Source organism: Leopardus geoffroyi, chromosome C1, assembly GCF_018350155.1.
Source record: "Leopardus geoffroyi isolate Oge1 chromosome C1, O.geoffroyi_Oge1_pat1.0, whole genome shotgun sequence".
In the NCBI taxonomy this organism is placed as follows: domain Eukaryota; kingdom Metazoa; phylum Chordata; class Mammalia; order Carnivora; family Felidae; genus Leopardus; species Leopardus geoffroyi.
This window is the reverse complement of record NC_059328.1, coordinates 207,703,176-207,729,316: the sequence shown is the minus strand read 5'-3', so window position 1 is coordinate 207,729,316 and position 26,141 is coordinate 207,703,176. Positions and strand designations below refer to the sequence as shown.

Sequence of the window (26,141 nt, the reverse complement as noted above, 5' to 3'; positions counted from 1 at the left end):
TTACGGAGCCCTCTGGGGTCTGGGAAACCTCTGGGTGCACGTCCTTACCACGACTTATCCAAACCTTCGTTTATTGCACATTTGCATCTTCTTGAACATCATCTAAAAGGACTTAAAGCTCTTGGGGCACCCGGGTGGCTCCGTTGGTTAAGCATCCGACTCTGGCTCAGGTCGTGATCTTGTGGTTCGTGAGTTCGAGCCCCTCATTGGGCTCTCTACTGTTGGCACAGAGCCTGCTTTGGATCCTCTGTCTCCCTCACTCTCTCCCCTCCCCCCAATAAAGAAATAGATAGATAGACAGACAGACAGACAGACTTAAAGCTCTCTCTGCTGAATTAGACCTTCTTGCTTCTTCAGAAACTATTGATTTTACTCTCACCATTTAAAGAATTACCACTAGCATTTACATTATGGCACTGTGTATTTTTTAAATACGCTAAGGCCAAAAGCTACAGTGAATTTCTGAACTAATTTTTCATCACTTTGGGTATCAGTGACCCCTCGTAAACACACAGCTGGATCTTCAGAGACGGAGCAAAAGGTACGTTAACGAAAACCCAAACCGTCAAGTACGGATAGCACTCAGGAAGGATCCTCGTGGCCTCAAAGAATGTTCTGAAACTAGAACGGTTGTCTGCTCCTTCACTCCTAACACAATCAAGACGGATGGTCTTCTACATTTTGTGGAGTGAATTTTCCCTCAAGACTGGGAGGCCTTCTAGAACAGACGCTATTTCCTTGCTTCTCTGTAATATTACACCTAGCTCAGTCCGTAACTCATCAATGTAGACACTGATTTTTAGATCCAGCCCTTTTTTTGTTTTTTTAAATTTATTCATTTTTGAGAGAGTGTGAGCAGGGGAGGGGCAGAGAGAGAGGGAGAGAATTCCAAGTAGGCTCCAGTGCTGTCAGCGCAGAGCCCAACTTGGGGTTCGGACTCATGAACTGTGAGATCACGACCTGAGCCGAAGTCAGACGCTTAACCGACTGAGCCACCCAGGCGTCCCTCCAGCCCTTCTTTAAAGTAGCCGTGAGGCCTTGTGGTATCAGGGAGTCCAAATGCCCATCGTTTCTAAAACTTTAGGAGAAATTCAGCCTTTACCCTCAATCAGATCGCACAGGTCGAAGAGGTTGGTTTTTGGCCGGCATTAAATCTACCCGGTGGTTCAGACAACAACTGCATACCTTGTGCCTATCTTGTGCCCATCGAAAACCCTCCTTGGCAGTCATTCACGCCAGTTATTAGCAAACAGAGAAATTCATCGTTAATTAATCATTTAGGCGAGTGAAATTTTCTAAACCGTGGGGTTCATGGGGAATTCGTTGTAAAAGAATTTCTTAAGGAGAAGTCTGGTAACCTCCAAATAAAGGATATTGAATGTCTTTATGGATTCTCTGATTTTAGCCTTAACTGTTCGGCTTTCATTTTTAGGGAGAAGAACATGAGAAGGTACAAAAGGGGTGTTGCAAATAGTTCCTTTTTAAAGTGTTTTAAAAATTCCTTTGATCTTTCACTGTCCGTGATCCCACACTGCCTTTTGCCCTCAAATAGACTGCCAATCCTGAATTTTTCCCTTGCTTGTTCCGTGACTTCTCAGGTATGATCGACAATCTGCTCTCCCCAAATCTCATCGATGGTGTGCTCACCAGACTGGTCCTGGTCAATGCCGTGTATTTTAAGGGTTTGTGGAAATCGCGGTTCCAACCTGAGAACACAAAGAAACGCACGTTTGTGACAGCTGATGGGAAGTCCTACCAAGTGCCCATGCTGGCCCAGCTCTCCGTGTTCCGATGTGGTAAGTGTATGCTTGGCAGGGCCCTGAGAGTGCTTTCACTTAGTCCGAGAGCAAATCTGACTTTTATTTTTCTAAAAGGGTGGGAGAGAGGAGGGCAGGATGTTTTTAAAGTTCCTGGTAAGGTTTTGTATTATTTACAAGGGTTATGTATTAATATGTAATATACAGGCTCTTAGGTTGAACGTTCAGAGGACAGGTCACAAAATACGAGATGGGAAGAGGCATAAAGCGCATGAAAACGTTACGAAGTCATCACCGTCTTACGTTACCAAATTAGAAATACAAGTAAAAATTAGATTTCTTTTCCACTTACCCGATTAGCAAAAATTGCAAAGATTGACAAAAGCCCAGTGGTGGCTCTCATGGTGGGGGGGGGGGAGACATGGGTGCCCTGGTCACTGTGGGCGGAAAGAGATGTGGGGCGGGGGACTTCCTAGAAGACCATGTTGCATTGAGGAACTTCTACTCTGAAGATAATCTCACCTCAGCAAATAAATAAAAGCCAGATATGTACATATAGTGGAACGTACATGATAAACAGCTTTACAGAAGTGGAAAGATGATACAATATGTTGCTGATTTCAGAAAACAAGTTCTAGTACAACAGATGTTGATTCATCACATTTACGTAAAATGCTTTCTATATATCCATCCATCTGTAGAGACGTGTCTTGCAGGGTGTTCAATAAAATGTCAACAGTGGTAGTGTTTCAAGTGATTGTTTTTCTTTATTTGAATTTGAAACTTTTAAAAATAAGCCTGTATCAGTTTTTTTTTTTTAATGTTTGTTTATTTTGGAGAGAGAGAGAGAGAGAGAGAGAGAGCGCGCACGTGAGTAGGGGAGGGGGAGAGAGAGAGAGAGAGAGGGAGACACAGAATCCGAAGCAGGCTCCAGGCTCCGAGCTGTCAGCACAGAGCCCGGTGCGGGGCTCGAACCCGCAAGCGGCGAGATCCCGACCTGAGCCGAAGTCAGAGGCTCCACCGACTGAGCCACCCAGGCGCCCAAGCCTGGATCAATTTTACAGTCAGGAAAACAATGACCGAGCCCTGCTGTCATTGCCGCAGCACTGATAAATGAAGCCTGGTGATTGTTTTCTAAGCCTGGTTTCATTGAAGCATTTGTGAGCCAATTTAAATTCATCTTTTTCCTCTGCAACTTAGCCTTTATGCCTCCGATCCGTACCTGAACATGCGGGCCCCAGGTATCGCCTTTGCATACGCTCGCTTCAGGCACCGCTCAGTATTGTGCCAGCTGCGTAATTCTCTAAATTAAGGAATGACTTAGGTGAAGAAGGCAATAAATAAAGTCACTTTCCTTCTTATCATTCAGCTTCTAGGTAAAATTTTGGCATTCACTCAAATGTGTTTTTTTTTTTTTTAAAGATAATATGTATTTGAAAGCCCTGCAGAAAGATAACGTGCTCAGCAACTGAGAATAATAAAAGGCTCTTTTGGCCCAAAAGTCATTCCCTCCTTCCCGTCGGCCCCCCAGCCCTCCCTGCTCCCGGCTTGTGTTGCCAGGAAGACTTCATCGGAACACTAACATAGCTACCAACTCTTCTCTGAAGCAAAGCCGTTTTCTTTTAGGTCAATCTTTATACACATTCTCTGTTCTAATAAAAAAAAGGGGGGTGGGCCTGGGTGGCTCAGTCGGTTAAACGTCCGACTCTTGGTTTCTGTTTAGTTCATGATCTTGCGATTTGTGAGATCGAGCCCCACATTGGGCTCTGCGTTGACGGTGTGGAGTCTGCTTGGGATTCTCTCTCTCTCTCTCTCTCTCTCTCTCTCTTTCTGCCCCTACCCCGCTTGCTCTCTCTCAAAATAAATTAAAAAAAGAAAAGTGAAGGGCCTCAATTACTGTATATCTCTGTTGCTGGAAAATAAATGTCAGTAGTTAAAGGTTAAAACGCAAGGATCCTATAGACATTCCTATGAAACGCTACTGTGTGTGTTTGCGGGAGTGTAATGTGTTTTCTTGAGTATATAATAGGTTCCTAGAGAGGGAGTTGCATATGCGAGTAGCTTTTCCATTAAGAACTGATTTGTCATGGGGCGCCTGGGTGGCGCAGTCGGTTAAGCGTCCGACTTCAGCCAGGTCACGATCTCGCGGTCCGTGAGTTCGAGCCCCGCATCGGGCTCTGGGCTGATGGCTCAGAACCTGGAGCCTGTTTCCGATTCTGTGTCTCCCTCTCTCTCTGCCCCTCCCCCGTTCATGCTCTGTCTCTCTCTGTCCCAAAAAAAATAAATAAACATTGAAAAAAAAAAATTAAAAAAAAAAAAAAAAAAACGATTTGTCTAAGAGCACACGTGTGCACATTACAGAAAGCAGTGCGTAAATGTACTTTTCCTGTCAACGACTGGAACGCTGTCGAACCAAGGTGAGCTGGCTGTCTTCCCTCCACCTTCCCAGATTCATGCCCTTTCTTCACCCTCTTCCCCGCTGTCCCAAGCGCCCCCCCCAGGAGGCTGCATGTGTGGGCTCCCTTGCCTCCCATCCAGTTGGCTGTGGGGGCAGCTCGCAGGTAAGCCGACTTGGGGCCTTGACTTCCCGGCCCTCCCTGCGGTCCCCGGGGCTCCTGTCAGCAGGTGTGCTCAGGGGGGCTTTCTCCCTGGGTCACCATGCTTCCCTCGCCCCTGCCAGCCTACGGCTGGTGATGGTGCCCCACTGTTTGTAGCACAAGCGACTGTGCTTAGCGGTTTCGCTGCACTCTGCCCATGCTTTAGAAGTGCTCCTGTGACCCAGCCTGGTGTCCTGCCTCCTTCCTGTCGGACCCTTACTGCCCTGCCCTGAATTCAGGACAGAAGGTGGAAGTCAGCCTTCTCTCCACGGTTCTCGTTCCCTCACACCAAACCCTGGAAAACGGCTGCCATCCTTCTTTCCCCGCTCCCTGTGCCAAGGGTGGGCCTGCTGTGGAGGAACCTGGGATTGGAACCTGGCTCCTGTCCTGGGCCCTGCCACGGCACAAGGATGGCCCTGTGTTGCCCTGGTTTCCCTCCTTGGCCAGCACGGCGGCTTTTTGCAGTACGACAGGGCAGATTTGTCTTGTCTCTTGTGGCCTCTGAAGAAAGCACAGCTAGTGTTTGTTTTCACGACCGCAGACCGCTTAGTTGGTCACCCACTTTCTGCCTGTCATCGGTCTGGCCAGCACGACCGGCCAGCGCTCACAACGTGGCAGTTGCGGCTGAGACAGGCCACCAGTGAGCTCAGAGGCCTCCCTGCCCACTCACGCGACCTCTGCAGCCACCTGTCACACGTGTGCTGGGCCTCACCAAGCCGCCTCGGTCACCCTGTGGAAGCGTTGCCATTCCAACCCTCTGTCTTCCTGACCTGCCCCCCGGCGAGATGCCATCGAGATCTCTGAGAAGATTCATTTAGTAGCATTACGGAGACAGGGTGGAAACTGGGAGGGGGAAACCCTTCTGACTGTATCCCATAAAGTGTAAGCACTTTGAGGATAGAAATTCTTCTAATTTAAAAGTCAAAAAAAAAAAAAAAAAAAGGCCTTGCAGTCTTTTTTTAAAGGAAGTATATTTCGTGCTCATTGCAAAATCTACAAATAAAACATAATGAGGCAGAAAGTAAATGTTCTCCTATAATCCCATTTCCCAGCATAAAAAACCCTATTAAGTGGTAGGTGTATTATTTGAGACCTTTTCTATGCATATGCAAAATATGTCTATGAAACTTTTTTGCATATGGAGGATTACACTGTAATATGCTCCATACATTAGACAGTAAATCATGGAAAACTATGTGAATTCATGTGGATTTATTTGATCCTTTTATCAGCTGCAGAATATTCCATGGCATAAATTCATTATAATATCCTATGGGTCGCCAACACCTCAGTGAGCATTCTTGTACTTAAATCTTTAGCACTGAGTCAGAATTTATAAAGGTAATTTCCTTGGATAGGAATTGCTGAGTCAAAAGTGCTTACAAATTTTTGATTTTACGATTATGAATTTAGACATTAAAGACTTTATTTTGGGGAAAAAAAAGACCACAAAAACTTCCAAATATATATGTATATATGTGTTGAGATATATATATATATATATATATATACACACACATATATATATGTATATATATATACACACACATATATATATGTATATATATACACACACACACACACACAGTATATTTCCAGCTTCTACTCATACCTGCCTATCCACCTATCCACATTACCTCTCTACGTGGTTGTCTATTAAGTTTTAGTTCCATAGATGAATTATATTATTGCCCTCACCCATCTGGTTCTCCTGCCATCTTCTTTAGCTCAACAAATGGCACCTGTACTCACCTAACTTCCTTAAACCACACCTTCTTCCCCATCAGCTCTCCCCAAACCCCCTTTGCATTTCAGCTAGAATATGGACCACTATGTGCAGTGGGTGTGGTTTTTTTCGTTTCCAAATGTACATTTCAGTTTCAACTGAAGTGTAGCTGAAACAGTTCCTCAAGAGCTCAGGAATCCATAAAGCTACTTGTAGTAGAAGATAAGTGGACGGGTTTTCATGTATAAAGTTTTCCTGATATTCAATATTTAAAATATTCCCTCTGAGTTTAGAGGCCGAGAAGAGTTCTTAACGTTTTAGTGAGCCTAGTTACTTCCTCCTTTTGTAGGATTTAAAGAAGGGATCAGAGTACTTTAGGGACCTTTCCAGAAAATCTAGATCATCCCTAAAGTACCACTGACAGGATGTTCTAAATCTTCTCCATGTTTCTAATACTTGGTCGTTTGCCTGTTACCTCTCATTAAAGGATTTGTTGATCCCTACTCATCCAAGAGAAAAGACTTGTCTTCCCTTTTCATCTATTTCCTCCTGTTTAGAAGGAAGGAAACTGCTCCATTCACATTTTTATGTACTCCGGCATCATCCCCATTAAAGAACGCTCAGTCGACTTCCCAGATGTTAAGGAATGGAGAGCCTGGGCGAGACATTTTAATGGAAAGGTATCTGGGACAATGACAGGCTCCCTGCTGTGACGCAAGGCTCCCAAATACCCCTTCCTTGCTTGATTCACTCTGCCCTGGAGCTGTGTCCTCTGCAGCAGGTGTGATGTCTCTTGGTGGACCAGTGCTGTGTTTCGACTGTTTGAACGGTGACCAAACGCTCGAGAAGTACTTTGCGAAGCTGCTTCCATCAGTAGATGCAAGTTTTTACAACGTGCAAGCCTCTGTGCTGAGCACTGTGCTGTGTGTATTGTCTCGTCTAATTTTCCCAGCAACTCTGTAAGCCAGGCACTGTCATCCCATTTTACAGATAAAGACACTAAGACTTGGAGTTAAGCAACTTGCCCAAGTCCCAGAGCTAGTGTCTCAGAGTCAGGATCTGAACCCAGGTCCTAGAACTCCAGGTCTCGTGTGCTTAACCTCAGCCCTTGTCCTCTGTGGGCCGATGCTGCGAAAGCTGTCTTTTACTGATCAGGTGGAAGGCAAGATGTTATTTTTGTCTCCTGTCTCCTCAAGCCACGGAGCAAAGAAGAACGGAAGAGGTATGGCCAGGGGCATCCGAGCCAACGCTGTGCCATCAGCGCCTGTGATCAGAAGCAGAAGTGGGGCCAGGGAGAAATGAGTCATCAGGCAGATGTGCGCGACTGGGTACAAAGTGGTTAGTGGTTATTCGTGTTACTGATCAGTTAATGACGTGTTCGGTGGAGACCGGATTCACTGCTGAAGGTGGAAGCTGTCTCCCGACTCAAAAACACCCAGGCTCGTCACTTTTCATTATTCATGACCCTGCTGCCTCCCATCAGAACAGTAAACATGTCTAGAAGTGGTTAACGGCTGCCTCCAGGTCCTTATTTCATGCCCTGGAGCAACCATTTCCTAACCGCTTCCTAAGTCCTAGAATTTCTCAAACAGCTTTGCCAGGTAGGGGCCTCCTCTTGTCTTTGAAGATTAAAAGGCTCATTAGGAAGTGATGTTTGTCCTGACTCTCCCATCGATTTTCTGGTTTCTGCCCAGACCATCTTATTACACAAGGTAAAAGGAAAGTGAAAAAAATCCCCTCTTTGATTCTCAGGCAGCCCCGAGACAGAACCGGGCTTGAGTGACAGTCCCCACCTGTCCCAGCCGACCAGGCTGCACAAGGTTGCCGAACGGCCCGCAGACAAATGGAGCGGGACGGGGACCGGGTGTACCGAGCGCTCCACGAGTTGCCCCCAGCTTTCTTCCAGAGGGAGAAACTCAAATGTCATCCTGTCATGTCACGTATTCTAAGAACTTTGCTATTCTTTATCATATTTTATAGCTAGAAGTGTTCGTTATGTAACGAAGACAAAGAAAGTTGGCTGTGCCTCTCGCCGCCCCCCACAACCTCCACCCGTGGAGAACTGGCTTATCCAAGATCCCTGTCTCACATGCAGTGACTGGCGGAGGTCGTCCCCAAAAAGAAGACAAGTGAAAATCATGAGAGAAGCTCGCTTCCTCTCTTTTTCTTTTTTTTTTTTTTTTTTAATTTTTTTTTTCAACGTTTATTTATTTTTGGGACAGAGAGGGACAGAGCATGAACGGGGGAGGGGCAGAGAGAGAGGGAGACACAGAATCGGAAACAGGCTCCAGGCTCTGAGCCATCAGCCCAGAGCCTGACGCGGGGCTCGAACTCACGGACCGCGAGATCGTGACCTGGCTGAAGTCGGACGCTTAACCGACTGAGCCACCCAGGCGCCCCTCTTTTTCTTAAACACGTTGTTCTTCTAGGTCATTTAGAGAAGGGGGAGGAGGTAGAGAGAGCCAGCGTTCAATGGGCACCCACCACAGGCCACGCCCTGTCAAGCACCTTACGTATTTTTCCTCATTTAACCGTCACGGTGACCCTGGGAGGTACACACTTTTAATATCCGTGGTATCTCCATTCTCCATACCGAGAGGCACACAGAGGTTAAGTGCCTCACCAAGGTCACCGCGTTCTTAAAAAGGCTGAAGTGTTTAGTAAAACATTTCTGAAATCTGCCAGAAATCTAGAAATGCTGGCTTTCTGTTCACCTAGTTAATTTTTATAACTGGCATCACAGGCCTAATGGGAAGTTTTCCCGGGATCCTATGGCATGCTGTGTGGAATATTCAGGAAGAATCGATTCAGTGGTGTGTGGAATCTGTCTACTGAGCGTCCTGCAGGATGGGTGCTCTGTAGACCAACATTTTGAGAAGCGCTGGTCTAAATCGTTCTCGGGCTTTTATTTGTGAGTACAAATACCATAAGGTATCGAAAAGCCGTAAGGACAATGACCAGAATGGGTGAAGAGTGAATAGGGAGTCGCGTTAGTGAACTACAAAGGTCATTGTTGGCATGAGACATACTGAGCCTGAGTCCTGGGGCTCCATTGCTTACTTAGCCCACGTGTCCCTTGGCAAGTTACTTAATTTCTGTAAGCGCAGCCCCCCGGGTGTAAAACGGGACTGCATGCCCTACCTCGGGGCACGCTGTAGATTGTAAATGTGTTGGGGTGGTTGGGGGTTGGCGTGGGTTGGGTTGGGGTGGGGTGGTTGGTGTGGCTCCTACACAATGGAGCCGTTCATCCCTTCTCCTTCCTCTTCACATGCTCACGTAGGCTCAGCCAAAAGAACCGTTCTCAGGCAGCCCAAATTCATTCTCTTATTCACATGATAGGGGTCAGCTTCTTGCAAAGTACTGTATTCTAAGCGCCTCATGATCCAGTTAAATTCCACTCAACAGAATTTTTGGTGACGCCCCAAGGCATTCTGTTAAGACAGATCTCAACTGAAGAAAGAGAATTATTTACCAGGGGAAAGAAGAAATAATGGTCCTTATCTTTGTCTTTCTAAGGAAACTATATTTGGAAAAGAGAAGTTTCCAAACTGAACTGCTCTCTGCCCTTTGAGGCCACCCACGTGATCAGCACTCGCTCCTGCCCCTCTCAGAAGTCATCAGGGGATGCACTGAACCTGCCTCTGATTTCTTTAGGGTCTACAAGCACCCCCAACGATTTATGGTACAACTTCATCGAACTGCCCTACCATGGGGAAAGCATCAGCATGCTGATCGCGCTGCCCACGGAGAGCTCCACCCCGCTGACGGCCATCATCCCTCACATCAGCACCAAGACCATAGACAGCTGGATGAGCACGATGGTGCCCAAGAGGGTACAGGTCATCTTGCCCAAGTAAGAGCGCTCGGTCCCTGGTAGCGGTTGTGTCAGGTGCCAGACAACATGGGGCTAAGACATGGCGCGTCGTGAGTCCTGATTTATTTTGCAGAAATTGCCTGGAGAGAATACAAGGGTCTGCTTTTGGAGAAGCTTTTTGCTTTTCTTTTCTTTCTTTTTTTTTTTTTTTTTCCCAATCCCTGTGCCTCTCATACAGCAGGATAATGACAGTGGGGAAGAAAAGAAGGCAGCCTGACCTCTGACCTCAAGCTCCCTATGCCATTTTGAGAGCTTTTAACATATTTAGTTTTGTCCCCAAGACTGAAAAATACACGTATAACGGCACGGTAAAGGTTCGTAGCATTTTGATGAGGAGTTTCATGTTAGTCTTCTGAAGTTTTAGCTGGAAGCTTCTGAAGGCCAAGGTCCGAAAGCTAGGTGGTAAGGAAATATTTTGAAACCATTCAGGCAGAATTCTTATATTAGTATCTATGGTAGACTATACCCTGAAAGTGTAATATTGGTGGAATTTGAACTGTTATGACTTGAAACCAAGGGAAAAGTCATCCTAAATTCTGCCCAAATCCTGAATTTCTGTCAGCTCCGAGAATGCTTTACCCAGACCCATGAAAGAGGCAGTGAACGTCCCCTGACTGTGATTGTGCCACCAGTATCCAGGGCTTTTAAGCACCCACGTCTCGGGGTGGTAAAGCTACCTTCCAGTTCTAAAAGTTTTTACTTCTCTAGTCACTGAGTTAAGTAATCAGAGAAGCCCATTCATAATAAGTATTAGCAATCCTCCCAGGAGTGTGTGTGTGTGTGTGTGTGTGTGTGTGTGTACACATGTGTGAAATGAGCCTTCATGTCAGCAGTGCTTGATGTAACGAATAAGATGGTAGGTGTACATTACAGAATGACGTAATAGGTAAAGCACAATGATAATGGTAAATTATCATTAGAGTCCACCTGCCCACCTACCCTTTGCTCTTCCCCCAGATGGGATAAAACCTGGTAAAACATCCTCTGACGATAGGTTTACTAACTGACATTTACATATGTACGGCTGGAAGGCCAGATAGATCGCAAGTATCCAAGAAACCCAAGGTTACGCCCCAACACCCATAGCATATGTTCTCACCTATTCCTAATGTTTGTTCCAGTCTGAACGGTAAGATGCTTTCATAATCTCAACAAGAGTGAGCAGGAACGTGTCTCCTCTCTTTTGACCAATCCCGCTAAGGACGGTGGTTCTTACAGCAGCCATGATGATGGCTCTTCGGTTGGCAATGGGGGAAAAGTGGAGATATTCGGGGGGGTATTCCAGATACCCCCCCCCCCCGCATCAGCATAAGGGAGGGTGCTTCAGCGGATCTACCTAGGTACCGGAATGGGGAAGCCCGTCACACACGAGGGGGTGACCACCCCCTTTCCTGTCACGGTGTCCTCATTTTGCTAGCAAAGTGCTCGAGAGATGACTTGTCCTCTAACTTAAATCTTGGAAGTACAACTTCAGACACAGTTTAGACTGGTGTTCAGAGCATACTTACAAAGGAATCGTTTTGTCAACGTCTCCCCACTGGCACGGGTTCCACCCTCTTACGTCATTTACGGTATAATGATTTCCCCCTATTTTCTCCTTTCCTGCTAGGTTCACGGCGGTAGCACAAACAGATCTGAAGGAGCCACTGAAAGTGCTCGGCATCACCGAGATGTTTGATCCATCAAAAGCAAATTTTTCGAAAATAACAAGTATGTTCGATTTAAACCCCATTCTGAAACTTGAAGACTGTTACAAACTGGGTCTCTGATTCGTTCAGAAAGAAAAGGTCAAAATTAGGAGTGTGTTGCCCTGAAACCCTCCCAGATTTAGTCTGATTCGTCACCAAATGATGCTGCTCATCCTCGTCATTTAGATCAGCGTAAATCACCTGTCCCCACGTTTCACGTGCACGTTTCAGGTGAAGCCCGAGTGAGTCGACACCGTTAAACAAGCACTTCGTGTATTGTCTTCATTACTTAAAAATTTAGCTCTTAGATAGTAGTCTTTCTCTTCCAAATGCAAACGATTCCCCAGTGTTTGCAAAAATCAAGGTTTTTGAACTCTCAGATACTTGCTTCCATCAAACAATAACAGGCATGCACCATATCCAGGTGTGTTAATGCCCATTAATCCGAGATCATGTGAATTCAAAGGGTCTGATGAGAAGCTTTCTTTGCCAGAGCATCTAGGACACAGCTGGTGTCGTATCACCTCGTTTGCCAATATATGCACCTTTTCCCAGAGTGATATTCAATAGTCGGTTCTTGGTCTTTTTAATTTGGAGCACAGCAGCCTCCTTCCAGAGAAAAGTCACGGCTTGAACATTATTTGTACTCCTTTCCTGTTTTCCCCCTCGACAAGCTCATTACCAATCTCGATGGCCTGCAGGCGAGCACCTGTGTACCCGTCCTAGGGCTCCATCCACACTGTGTCCCTGGCGAACTTGCAGCCACAGGGATATTTTGACGCTGTTTCGTCCTCGGGCATCCGGACTCTGGCCCCCCGCCCCGGTCCAGCAGCATGAGGATCACCTGGGAGCTCGTTTCGAGGGCATAATCTTGGGTCTCACCCAGAGCTCCTGAATCAGAATCATGTTTTAACAGGATTCCTCAGCCCAGTGAAGTTAGTCTTGTTTCATTGTTTTCCCCTTCGGGGTTCTTTTCTGTGGCCTACATACCACGTAGTGGCCATGGGAGTTCGCGGGTGCTCGAAGGAGGACCAGGTGCCTGAAGTTCCCCTGAGGTGTGATGTTTAACTCGCAGGTGACATGCGCCCTGCAGATGTCCCCCTCTCATTCCCCATCGGCCGTATTAGAGCCCAGCATCCGTGCAGGTGAAAACCAGGGGACACAGAAAGCACTTTTTCCCTTTGCATCCAGACCCATGTCCCACCAAGGCTAGCATTAACTTCCGTTCGTGTTCTCCTCGAATGCTACAGCCAGTGGGTATCACTGGAGCCATAAGAATCTGCTGAGAAGGAAAGTTAATTCACTAGAAGGTTCTAGAGGCACAGTTGCAGTTCTGAGTCTGGTTCCAACCCCTTCTTACCCTCCACACTCTTCTCACTGATATGGCCATGAGATGAGTGGCTTTTGTGGTGAAGAGCGAGCACGTACTCTGCCAGTAACCAGCCGTAAGACTTGAGGACAGATTTCTTAACACTCTGGGCCTCAGTTTCCCCATCTGTAAATCCCCTCTGCAATCTTCCCTGGATCTGACATTCTGTACTGAAAAATAATATTGTTGCCTCGTTTCTTCTGGAAAACTGGACTTCCTTTTTTAAAGCTCTGCTCTTTTTATTTATTTATTTTTTACACAATCCTTAGCGATCAGAGTTGAATTGACAGAGGCACTAACACATCCAGGGAAGGGGAGTCCCTCCTCCGAAGCGAAACCACAGTTCGCTTGGCAGAGATTGAAACTCACTGCAGGTCGATAGTCCTCCCACAACCTCCAGTCACCAGACCGGAAGAGGTCACTTCTCCTGACACCTTTTAAGAACTGGAATTTGCCGTGGATTTGAAGTCGCTCCCGCAGCCAAACCGATGGCCCGCGTATCAAATAAATGCTGTCTTTGTTTCATTTTCCGGAAACAGGGTCAGAAAACCTTCACGTCTCTCAAATCTTGCAAAAAGCAAAAATTGAAGTCAGTGAAGACGGAACGAAAGCTTCAGCAGCAACAAGTAAGAACTGGGTCGTGAGCCAGGACCGGCTGGGGTGCAGGGGGAGGGAGCGTGCTGCGGTCCGCCCATCAACGTAGCAGATACGCAGCAAACCCTGTTTTCATCCGGGCACCGTGGGTTGCCCCCCAGGTGACAGTGGTGAATTTAGACAGGTTAAGGACCTGCACCCTCAAAGCTCAGAGTCTGTTTCGTAAAGGAAAGCCCTTCGGTGTGAGCAATTCCTCCAGGACAAGAGTCCACAAGCTTTTTCGGTAAAGAGCTAGGTCGTGTGTGTTTTCTGCCTCGTGGGTGGTCCTGTCTCCGCCACAACTTCTCAACGCTGCCATTGTGGTGTGAAGGCAGGACAGAGGATACAAGCCCATGGGCGCAGCTGTGTTCCAGTAAAGCTTTATGTATTTATAAAGGCAGGATCCGACTCCTCAGACCTGGCCTGGGGACAATGGTTTGCCGACCCCTGCCCTTGGGAAGGTTAAAGCAGATGCTGGCTTCTTCTTGGCAGGAAAACCCAATCATCATATTGAAACATGAAATAATAGCCACTCGCCATGGGAAATAGGCAGCCAAGTGGATCTAGGACAAAGTGAAGAATTATCAAGCAGCTGTTGAATTCCCAGGACGGCTGTGCAGCCTCCTCTGATAATTAGAACATCCACATCTGCTTTCTCCTCATGGTTTATATGATGAAGGAGAAAATAGAGCGATCTTAGGTTGGTCTCTGTACCCCCGCATTATCCATCTGAGATGGGGTAAACAGATCTGGCCAAACTCTGCAAACTCATAAAGTGAATATCCTAGTAGGCTTGTAACTGGGTCACATATTTCTGGTCGCTAAAAGGTACCGTTTATGCTCCGAATAGACACTTTATGGCCTTTCTAGAATAAACACTTAATTTGTAGTCCTTTAAAATAGCATTAAAAACAAAGACCTAGAATAACAGCACTTAGAATTCTCAAGATGCCTTTTGTCTCTTCTAGGTGATGATAAGTGAGAACCGAATGCTGCCCGTTATTGGCCAGTTTTGCCAATTAGTGTAGCTATCAGGACTGGCTATGTTAATTTGCACGGCCCCGTGCAAAATGTGAATATGGAGTCCTTACTGAAAACTTACTAAGAATTTCAAGACAGGGGCAGCAGAGCCCTGACCCGAGTGTGGGGTTCTCGCGAGTGTGACTGGCCCGGTCACACGCCCAGGAGGCCAGCCCTGCTGGGTCGGTCAGTAGGGCTGCTATAGCAAGGGACCACAGACTGGGGGGGGGCTTAAGCAGCAGAAGTTTATGTCTGACAGTTCTGGAGGCCGGAAGCCCAAGGTCAAGGGCTGCTTTCTGCCTGTGTCCTCACGTGGCCTTTTGTCTTACACGCACATCCCTCCTGTCTCCCTGTATTCTTATGAGGACACCAGCGCCATTGGATTTGGGCCCCGCCTTCATGACCTCATTCAGATTTCGATACCTTGGGAGTTAGGGTCAACATACGGATTTCGAGGGGATACGGTTCAGTCCAGAAGACCTGCTAACCTGCTAACCGTTGACTGCTTTTCAGTCACCCTGGGTTGGGGGATTTTCCCCACCATAAGTGGAGATGTTTCCTTTGTGACATTAAGCCCAAGCCATTAGCGCTTTGTGGGGTTTGAGGAAGGGAACCGGGCCATCGTGGAAAAAGCAGTGCCGTGATGCCCGGCACCTGCCTTCCTGCGAGGCCTTCAGACAAGCTTATTAAACCCAGGCCACGGGGCACCTGGGTGGCTCAGTCAGTTAAGCGTCCAGCTCTAGATTTCAGCTCGGTTCGTGAGATCAAGCCCCGCATCAGGCTCTGTGCCGACAGTGTGGGGCCTGCTCGGGATTCTCTCTCTCCCCTGCTCTGTCCCTCCCCTCGTCACACTGCACTCGCTCTCTCTCTGAAAATAAATAAGTAAACGTTAAGAAACAAGAAAACTGAAGCCGCCATGGGTAAGTTTGGCAGAGTAAGCATGACTGGGACTCTGGGCCTAAAACGGTTTGCTGTCTAAGTCGAGCGTCTACACCCGACGGGTTGAACAGCAACACGAGGTCGCAGGTCCCAGATGAGTGAGTGGTCTCCGTTACCACGCAAAGGAGAACTACCGAAGGAAAAGTCACAGACCAAACGGTTGAACGCTAAGCTGGGCCTGGGTGTGCAGAAAGGATTTGGCTGAGCTAAGAGGACCAGTGGCCTCCATCGGCAAGGCAGATGGTATGAATACAAAACAGCTAATAATAACAGTGAATATGCATTAGGTGTCGTTCAGCGGCAGGCACTGTTCTAAGAGCTTATAATAGTTTTTATGCCACTTAATCCTCGTAAAAAGCCTACGGAGTAAGTACATTTGTAAAGGACGATGGTGCTTGTGTAGACTGAATGAGACACCCAAGTGGAAAGGGCCTGGGCCACGCTAGGTGTTCCGTAAATGGTGACCGTTGGGCCTGTTCTAACCTGGCCAGCCCAAGGGACGGGAATTGTGTCCCCAAACTCCAGCATGGAAGATCCAGCCAGCCTGCTGCCCTGCTGGCCTCACGCTGGGTGTAACACATTTTCTCTCTCTATCCGTAGCTGCGATTCTAATTGCAAGGTCGTCACCTCCCTGGTTTATAGTAGACAGACCCTTTCTATTTTTCATCCGACATAATCCCACAGGTAAGTGATTCTTCCCTTCTGTTGCTCACTGGCTGTTAACATTCAGAAAGGTCCCCAGAATCCTAGTGCAATCCAACCTTGCTGCTCTAATTCCCCTCCCTTGTGTTATGCAAACACTGAAGAATAGAACCGCCCACCTTAAAGAGATAAGAAAATCCAGGCCGTGTTTACAGGGTGTGATGGGATCTTGTGGAGGCTGATTTTAGATTTGTGGGTTGGTTTGTTTTTAACATAGAGCTCTGCAGCCCTTTTGGGGGTTTCTGATGTCTTTTGATTTTTTGGTCCATATTCTGGTAAATGCAGTAGTTCAATTTTATAAGAAACCACACGTCGTCAACCTCTGTGAGCCCTCTCTGTTGTTCCGGCCTGAGGATTGTTAATTCGATAAATCTTGGCTTTGTAAGTCACAGGCTCAGAGTTGGCTCTGTGCTTTAGCTTTTGTCTTGAAACTGTGGGTAACAATAGTGCTTACCTCTTAGTACAATTATGAGGATTAAGTAAAGGGGGCACCTGGGTGGCTCGGCTGGTTAAGCGTCTGACTCAATTTCGACTCAGGGCATGATCTCAGTTTCTGAGTTCAAGCCCCACATTGGTCTCTGCATAGGCTCTGTGTGGAGCCTACTTGGGATTCTCTCTTTCCCTCTCTCTCTGCCCTTCCCCAACTTGTGCTTTCTCCCTTTCTCCTCTCTCTCTCTCTCTCTCTCTCTCTCAAGCTTTAAAAAAAAAAGGAGAAGATTATCTTTGTGGAGAGGTTGGCTTCATGTTCGTTCAGAGTAGAAACAAGTACATTTCAGCATTTACCCCTTTTTTAATCAGTAACACCAAGAAGTTCCTTATCCTTTTGTCTCACTGCATCTTTAATGTCATAATTAGTGTTCTCCTGAACCAAAGTCCAATATGGGAGCCTCTAGCCACACGTGGCTATTTAACTTTTAATTAATTAAAATGAATTATCTTTTAGGGGCATCTGGGTGGCTCAGTTGGTTGGGCGTCTGACTACGGCTTAGGTCATGATCTCCTGGTCATGGGTTCGAGCCCTGCATCGGGCTCTGTGCTGACAACTCAGAGCCCGGAGCCTGCTTTGGATCCTGTGTCTTCCTCTCTGTCTGCCCCTCCCCTGCTCATGCTCTGTCTCTGTCTCTGTCTCTCTCAAAAATGTATAAACATTAAAAAAAAAAAAAAAAAAAAGGAAACATAGATTAAAATTCAGTTTCTTAGCTAAGCCATATTTCAAGGGCTCAATAGCCACTGTGACTAGTAGCTACCATATTGGACAATGAAACTATAGACCATTTCCATCACTGCAGAAAGTTGTGTTGGACAGCTCTAGGGACTGTCCCTTATTTTACACGCCTTCTATCTTATTTTACGAAGTGGTTTTTATAGAGTCACGCTCTGTTTCCTCTTAATTCTATAGGTGCTGTCTTATTCATGGGGCAGATAAACCAACCATGAAGAGTATACAGAAGAAACCATGCAAAAGCAAAGACTACTTTGTGACGAAGAAAACTCCTTTCCTACATCTTTAATAGTTCTGTTAAATATTTTTGTACATTTCTTCCTTTTTCAAAACTAGTTCTTGGGAACAGAGACTCAATGATGCAAGCATTTTTGTCCCGGGATATATATCAAAGGGAAAAAGGGGCAGGATGGCTGGAACACTGTACTGACAAATGAATAGAAAGGCTTCAAAATGTCTAAAAAACGCTTTAAACTACTGAGCAGGTACCTAGGCTAACCCTCCCGAGTATTTACTGTCCAGTTCAGGAGTTTTGTTTTGTTTACACGTGTGGCATTTCAGAAGAAATGTAATCAGTGTGATGGGGGAAAAAAAACCCACAACACATTTTATGGTGGCTTTTACTTTTTTATGAAAAAATATATATATTATCGGCCTTTTTAATTCTTTTGTTTTGGTCCCATCCAAAGTCTTGATAGTAAGCATTATTTTGGGGGTAGAAATAGTGAAATCTCTAGCCTCTTTGTGTTGTTGTTGTTGTTGTTGTTGTTTCATATAATGCATGTATTCACTAAAATAAAGTTTAAAAAACTAACGTCTTGCTAGACAAGGTTTGCTCTTGTGCAGTGTGCCTGTCACTACTGGTCTGTACTCTCTGGATTTGCATTTTTGTATTTTGTACAAAGTAAAAATAAAGTGTTATGAGTAGTAAAAAAAAAAAAAATGCCGTTTCTCTGTTCTTGAAAATACAACAAAAGAAACAGAGCCTTTTAAAAGTACTTAAACCTCTTCTAAACCTTTGCACTCAGGCAAACGGCAGAAAACCAAAGCCCTTGGCCTTCCCCTACTCCTTTCCTCTAACGCCAGACACTGTTCCCTGCTTCACTACCCGTCCGTGCCTGAGTCGCCACAGGGAAGTATGAAGGCAGTCCCAGCCCTGGTCTCAGTGCTGGCTCCCTCGGGGGCGTGTCCCCAGCGTTCAAGGTAAAGACCGGTTTTGTAGCAAGTGCGCAAAGACGCCTGGTGCCGACATCCTTGGGAACTGAGTGAGGGGTACGTGTTTCACTTCTGGTGATGGGCTGGAGGGTCTGTTTTCTAAAATGGCAAGATGTATTTTTGTCTTTTGTTTTTGGAGAACTCATCACGTTTCTAAAATCAGAATGGTTTAAAATACGTATCTAGACTTAAAAACATTTTTTCCTTTTTTTTTTTTTTTTTTTAAACCCGTGAGCTCTACTCATCTCTCTTTTGAGAGGAAGAGAGAGAGAACCTTGAACAGGCTCCACACCCAGCGCGGAGCCCAACGCGGGGCTTGATCTCGAGATCGTGACCTGAGCCAACAGCAAGAGTCAGATGCTCAACGGACTGAGCCGCCCAGGTGCCCATCATCATTCTTTATGCATCAAAACCGCACATTCAGCACTCCAACAATTTGTCATTCTTATTTGTCACGTCGGCGGAGCTTTGCTGTTTGCAACTATTTAAGTACTTTAAGTGTGGATATTTTGGTTAGCCAAGAGAGAAAGGAAAGGGTGGGGGGACTGCTTTCCTTAAGAGTAAATTTATTTTGAACTGTTGACACAGATTACTTGTACCCTAGCAAACATGCTAGTGTGGTTAATGCCTTTGAGAGCCCGTTTTACTTCTCCAGTTTCCTCGTCCCGTTCTGTTACGCTATTTTGAGTAGTTGAAGATAGGAATAGTTTTAGCAGAAATCCAAGAGTTATATACACTCCATGTATTCATTTGGGCACCTCCTGGGTGCGAGGTACTAAGGGGTACAGAGATAAATGTGTCCTCTCCCTGATAAGCCATCGTGGAAGGGAGAGCGTGACTCCTACTAGGTCAAGTTCCTCATTGGTGCAACTGTACTTACAAGATACACAAATAGGACCGGGTGGACATTAGTCCACGAGAGAAGTATAAAAGTAGCTGCAGGACCCAGACTGGATCCCTGGCTCTTGGGTCCAGGAGTACTCGTTCCAGAAAGGACCGGGAGAGTTTGCTTTCCGAATACCGTCTGGTAGAGTGGCCCTGTTAGGTGTGACAGATAGGCTGCTCCCCCAAAATAGAAATTGGTCATATTTCACTGGGCATATTCAATTTCAAAGTATCCGGTCCCATTTCTGAATGCCTCTTCAGTGTATGAGATGGTAAAGTTTCAAATTTATGATACAGAACTTGGGAAAATCTCATGGAAAAGTCATAATGTCAAGGTTCCTAGACAATATTTCTTCTCTCTTTTTCACTTGGTTTTACCAGCTTACTCATCATTAGCCCTTTCTCACCAGTCAGCACCCAGTTTCTGACTCTAGCAGCCTCTAGAACTGGTTTATAATCTCTGGACTGGGGAAAAAGTTCTTCTCAAGTTATTACTTTTATATGATTCAACTTGTATCTTTTGATACACTTCAGTCAATGAGTCTATAGGCCCTGTCTTCAAAAAGATAAAATTTATGAAAACTCCTTTATTTGACAAAAACTGGAATAAATTTAAGATACGGAGATTGCCACAAAAAATGGCAGACCTGTCACAAAAGATCACGTTTGCTGTGATATTGTGATTTATCATAAGAGATGTGTATTTGGTTTTCATGCCCATTTCTGGCACAGAACTTCCAAACCCTTGGAATTTACAAAGGGATAGAAAGCTACAAAGGTGTCTTTTGCTATGTTAATAAGGTAACTTTGGGCCAAACTAAGAAAGCACCCAGAGGGCCTGGGTCCTGGGAGGGAGCTCTTGGGGTTACAAGGCATCTAGCTAATTCTAAGCCCTAACCTACACAAAGTATGTATTTCCACAGAAGGCAGACCTTCAGGAATCTGGACTGCCAGCCAGGACTAGATCAGGTGGGTTGGCCAAGGTATAAAGAGACACCTGGGAGCCTTGAGGGCTGCAGGATGAAGGCTGGTTGCTAGGAGACCCAACCAGATTGGAGGGCTGACGCTTTGAGCCCCACCCCAATGGCCTCTGGGGAGGGGAGAAGGGCTGGAGGTTGAATCAAATGGCCAATGGCCAAATGATTTAATCAAATGTGTCTTTGTAATGAAGCCTCCAGAAAAATCCAAAGGACAGGTTGAGAGAGCTTCTGGGTTAATGCGCCCTTGGAGATTTGCCAGAGTGGAGCACTGGAGAAGGCACAGGAGCTCCTCGCCCTGCCCCAGACCTTGCCCTGTGTATCTCTTCCATCTGGCTGTTCCTGACTGACATCCTCTTATAAACCAGCGATCACTAGTAACATGTTTCTCTGAGTTCAGTGAGTTGCTCTAGCAAGCTAATAGAACCCAGTGAGGGAGTCGTGGGGACCTCTGATTTACAGCCACTGAGTCAGAAGCACAGGTGACAAACTGGGCAGGAATTGGCATCTGAAGTTGGGGGGTGGGGAGGCAGCCTTGTGGGCCTGAGCCCTTAACCCATGAGATGTGACACTCTGTCTCTGTAGATGGTTTTAGAATTCAGTTGAATTGTAGGACGTCCAGTGTCTGAGTGTTGGTGGTGTGGGGAAGGACACCCACACACTGGGACTGGGTGTCACAGCAGAGTAGCAAATGCCTTTCTAGGACTGGTTGGGGTTGGCTGCCCCGGGGAGAGGCGTAGACAGAGTTAACTAATCGGGGGGATGACTTCTATGTCCTTGGCCTCCCATGACTGCTGGAAGACCCTGTGTCCTACCGAGTCCACATCCGGTCACCCAAGAGCGGAAGACACCACTGGCTCTAACGTCCCATTTCTTCTGAGATTCCCCAACCGCCCCTTTGACCCTCTCCCAAATCTTGAAGAAAAATGATGCAGTTGTGATTCAAGGGAGAAGTTTGCAAAATGAGAAATCACTGTTTTATAGGATAACAGATACATTATTAGTGTTTGCAGATTAATTATTGAATGCGAGGGGACAAAACAGAAGTGAGTTTTTACATTTCTCAGTGCTATCCGTCCTTCATCTGAAGTCTCTAACCCCAGCCACCAAGCGTAGAGTGGCAACACTTTGTGCTCGTCCTTCGTAGACAAGGAAGCAATCCCAGCACCCACAACGGAGTCTTAGAGGCAGGTTGTCAGGAGCCCCACGGACATCGTTGTCAGGTTAGTTAATCTGAGGATGAGCCGCGAATTGTTTTTTTATTACTGTATTTGTCTTATTAACTATAGTGCCTACTGATAAATATCTCTGGCCCTGACTGATACGTCTTGCTGGGGAGACACCGATCAATAACTTGCGTGGAGGAAGTATCTTCAGAAAGTCAGGCAATTTCTCCGGTGAGAGAGATTCTTCTTCTAGCAGGTCAATGATCTCATGACTCCTCTCTTCTGCAAAACTCATTAGAACAAACTCATTAGTTCATCCTGCAATTTTAATGTACAACAGATGTGGCAAAAAGGTATCCTGCAAACAAATAATGGAGTTCTTCCTCAATTGAAGGGGGAATAGGTTAATGTTTTTAATCTTCTCAGTTGCTCTCCTTCCAGAAATTTTTCTTAGAACTGTTACGAGCGAGCCCTAACCGGCAGCCGGATACCCGAATAAGAACGAATGCGTGTTAGCGGAAAAGCACAGACACTCCCAACGTCGAAATGGCTGTCTTTTTTTCAGGAGCACGTGCGCTCGTGATTACAATTTTTGATTGTGTGAATTTTCTCCTGGAAAACAAAAAAAATTGTTCCTGGTTTGCAAGATGGGATTTAATGTAACAATCGTTCTTGGTCTCCTACAGAGAGAGCCCTGGCTTCCCAGCGCTCTGATAGCCAGCCAAAGTTGTAAGCCACAGCTCTGGGTCCTGGGGGACGGTGGTAGAGGGGCTTTACAAACGGAGGTTTGGAGAGATGACACCAGGGTCAGTTGAAGGGGGGAGAAGATTAAGGGGGCTTAGGGATACAGAGGGTAGCAGCGTGCCCCCTGCTGGGGGCTCCTCAGGGGGCGCCCCTCAGGGAGAGTTGGGAGCTGGTCCCCCAAATGGGAAGAATGTCCACACCCTGTTTTATGAAGTATCAAGATGCACAGTAAGAGTCCCTGACCCTGCAGAGCATTGTTCACACACACACACACACACACACACACACGAAAAGAATAGGAAGAAGGGGCCAATAAAAATCTTTAAAAGTGTTGTCTATGTCAGCCCTACAATTTTCTCTCTTTTCAGTAAATGTAAAAAAGCTCAGGGGCACGTGGGTGGCTCAGTCGGCTGGGAGTCCGGCTTCGGCTCAGGTCACGATCTTGCGGTTCGTGAGTTGGAGCCCTGTGTTGGGCTCTGTGCGGACAGCCCAGAGCCTGGAGCCTACTTCGGATTCTGTGTCTCCCTCTCTCTCTCTCTGCCCCTCCCCTGCTCATGCTCTCTCTCTCTCTCTGTCAAAAATAAACAAACATTAAAAAAAATCTTTTTATTTATAAAAAAAAAAAAAAGCTCAAACATTCATTCCTTGGCAGCATAGGTGAATTGCTCATGTATCAAATTCTTAGCTTCACATCCTGAGGGCCAAGGCGAGCTAGCTTCTTACATCGGGTCCATAGAATATTAGAGCTCTATGCGACCTTGAAAAGTCATGTTTCACTATAATCCCCTGCCCTATACATCCCTCCTTCCTGTGTATGGAGGAAATAACTGTTCCCTCCAATGGCACTTTGCACGCTACTTAACTGTCAGGTGGGACTACCACACCACCTTGTGGCCAAAATCTAAAAAATGCTGAACACAAACAAAAACAGCCCCCGTTTGTTCCACTCTTACTTGGAAATTCGTTTCTAGTTAATAGTTTACTTTCTCAAGACCACGTGAAATACTTTGAGAATAATATTCCCTGTTTTATATATGTCTATCATAAAAACATTATGGACTAAAAAAGGATAAAGCTTATGTAATTGAGTCTGTAGACATCAGTCGTACGTTTTTGGCTCAATTTTATGCTTTGGGCTCAGGGAACTGGCAAGTGGGAAATGGTGGAAAAGGAGGTCAGAATTGCAACGCGAATGGCTTTAACGTCTTTCTCTGGTGCCAGGCCAACCTTAAGCATCAGTGCTTACGGTGTTGTTCCGACTTCCGTGTGATCATAAGGATGCTCTTCTCGATGTCAATTAGACAGTGGCCAAAAAGGCAGTCCTCCAAGTGGCCGCTGTATGCTTTTGGTCACACACACGCCTTTGACAACATCCTCACACCCCCGTGTTCCTCCTGCCCACATGTCAAATGTACGCAGTATTGGTTCTTACGTGGCAAATTAAAGTTTATCTACAGGTTAGCTACAAGTTTCAAGCTCTTTCATAGGAAGCTACAAAAGTATGTTAGTATTTTACTTTCTACATTCCAGCCCATCACAGTTTAGTGGGTGTTTTTTAAAAGTACAACTTTGGGGCGCCTGGGTGGCTCAGTCGGTTAAGCGTCTGACTTCGGCTCAGGTCATGATCTCTCTGTTCTCGAGTCTGAGCCCTGCGTTGGGCTCTGTGCTGACAGCTCAGAGACTGGAGCCTGCCTCAGATTCTGTGTCTCCCTCTCTCTCTCTGCCCCTCCCCTGCTCGCACTCTGTCTCTCTCAAAAATAAAAAAATAAACATTAAAAAAACGTTCTTAAATGCAACTTAAATCGGGGAAGACTTTACTTAGAAATGTGTTGAAGTCACATTCTTCATAAGAGATTTGGATCTCTGTCCTTGCAAAGTTTTTATGAACTAGACCTAGATTTCCTCCACATGTAAATCTAGAAGCATTCAAGGTTCAGAAGCTTGAAAATCTAAGGGTGAGGAGAGTTCCCTCCAACCCTGTAGGATAAGCTCCTGCAAGACGCCCTGAGCAGGAGAAATCTGGGATTATCAGCACTACTTGTGAGGGAAATGAAGGACTACCGAGTTTACAACCGAATTCTCTAAAGACCTTTTGGAAAAATGTTCACCCCAAATAAAATTAGAATAATACTTCAGCTGGGGCACCTGGCTGACTCATTCCGAGGATGCAAGTGACTCTTGATCTTGGGGTCATGAGTTCGAACCCATGTTGGGCGTGGAGATTATTCAAATAAATAAATACATGCATACATACATAAATAAACGTTTAAAAAGAACATTAATTTTTAAAAAGTATTCATAAAAAAAGTAATACTCTAGCTAAATCTGACATTTTGCATATACTGGATGAGTTAAGTGATCGGAGGACATTTACAGTCTCTTCTTCTCAGAACCTTTTCTATGATCTCTTCTTCTCTGGTGTCCGTGAGATACGTACTAATCGTGTTTACTTGTGGATGACACACCCAAGTGTGGCACTTTACCACTAGGTTTGGCCCTCTATCCCGACGTTCAAGTGTTAGGAGCTGGAGTGAACTCTCAAAAGAAAGGTGAAATACTTTACTTTTGACTGACCAATGCAGCCAGTTAGGTAATTCTGAGACTTTCCTCTCTAAAAACAGTCTCTACTTTTCCTGTGACAGCTGTAAGCCCTCCTACATATGACAAAAGTCCCACTGTCCTGACCGGTCTCGGGAAAGAGGTTCTAAAGGCCCTTTATCTTCCTTAATAGAAAGATTTTATGGCAAGTCTTTTGCCACCGAGAAAGCAAGGCGGGTCAACCAGCGGTTCTACTGAAGCCGAGAAAATTCATCCAGGGTTCTTGTTCTCACCACTTCTGCTCCAACGGGCGTGATCTGACCCGGAATTACGGCCTGAGGATGTGCCACCGGGGTCTCCATCAAGACGCCAAGGACCCAGGCTGCGTGAAGCTGGATTAAGTGGACTTCACGAAATGGGTCATCCATTGTGTCTATCTTAATGCTAGCTCTTTGAACATAAAATAAAAATATTTCAACTAAAAAAAAGAGATTTCACGGCAAAAGTGCTGTCAGTTTTAACATTTCTATTCTCAACTCCCCAGTCCCACTTTTCTTGTTAACCCCTGGGACTGACGACTGACAGACTGAAACCAAAAATTATCACTGCTGCCAAAAGTTAGAAACAAACGAAGGGAACGTGTGGTTGGAGGGTGACTGAATCAAACACGAAGGACCGAAGAACCGGAAGGAGACACGCTGAGCTCTGCCCTCCACAAGTTGAATGTTATGGTAAAATACAACATGCTTGGTGCACAGCAGCCAGGACTGTGATTCTGGGACACTAAGTTGATAAACACATACTTTAGTTTTCCGTTGGCATTGATAAACGTATACTTTTTCAATTGGCGTATTTTAAACTGCTTTTGAAAAGTTAACCTTTTCTGTCATTTGTTTTATAGAAATTCAAGAACTATGAGATGAATTAGTTTAGTATACAAAATTTTAAACCTTGACAGAATCTAAGGATCATGTAAATACCCAACTGTGATCATCTGCACTTTACATTTCGAAAGGTTAAGAATGATTACTATTTTAGCTAAAATAATATTTGAGGGGCAAAGTTCACCAACCTGGGTATATCGACGTA

The 26,141-nt window shown here is 45.8% G+C and overlaps 1 protein-coding gene across 2 annotated transcripts in view; it reads left to right on the top strand.

Annotated features, from left to right (window-relative positions):
* Positions 1-18,470, top strand: part of SERPINE2 (serpin family E member 2) — a 62,758-nt gene extending 44,288 nt beyond the window's left edge. For both annotated transcript variants that reach the window (XM_045481464.1, XM_045481463.1), the window contains exons 4-9: positions 1,599-1,796; positions 9,735-9,933; positions 11,564-11,664; positions 13,551-13,637; positions 16,204-16,287; positions 17,705-18,470. In XM_045481464.1, coding sequence (XP_045337420.1) covers positions 1,599-1,796; positions 9,735-9,933; positions 11,564-11,664; positions 13,551-13,637; positions 16,204-16,287; positions 17,705-17,742 — 707 coding nt within the window. In that variant the 3' untranslated portion in view covers positions 17,743-18,470. The remainder of the gene's footprint in view (positions 1-1,598; positions 1,797-9,734; positions 9,934-11,563; positions 11,665-13,550; positions 13,638-16,203; positions 16,288-17,704) is intronic.
* The last annotated feature ends 7,671 nt before the right edge of the window (positions 18,471-26,141 follow it).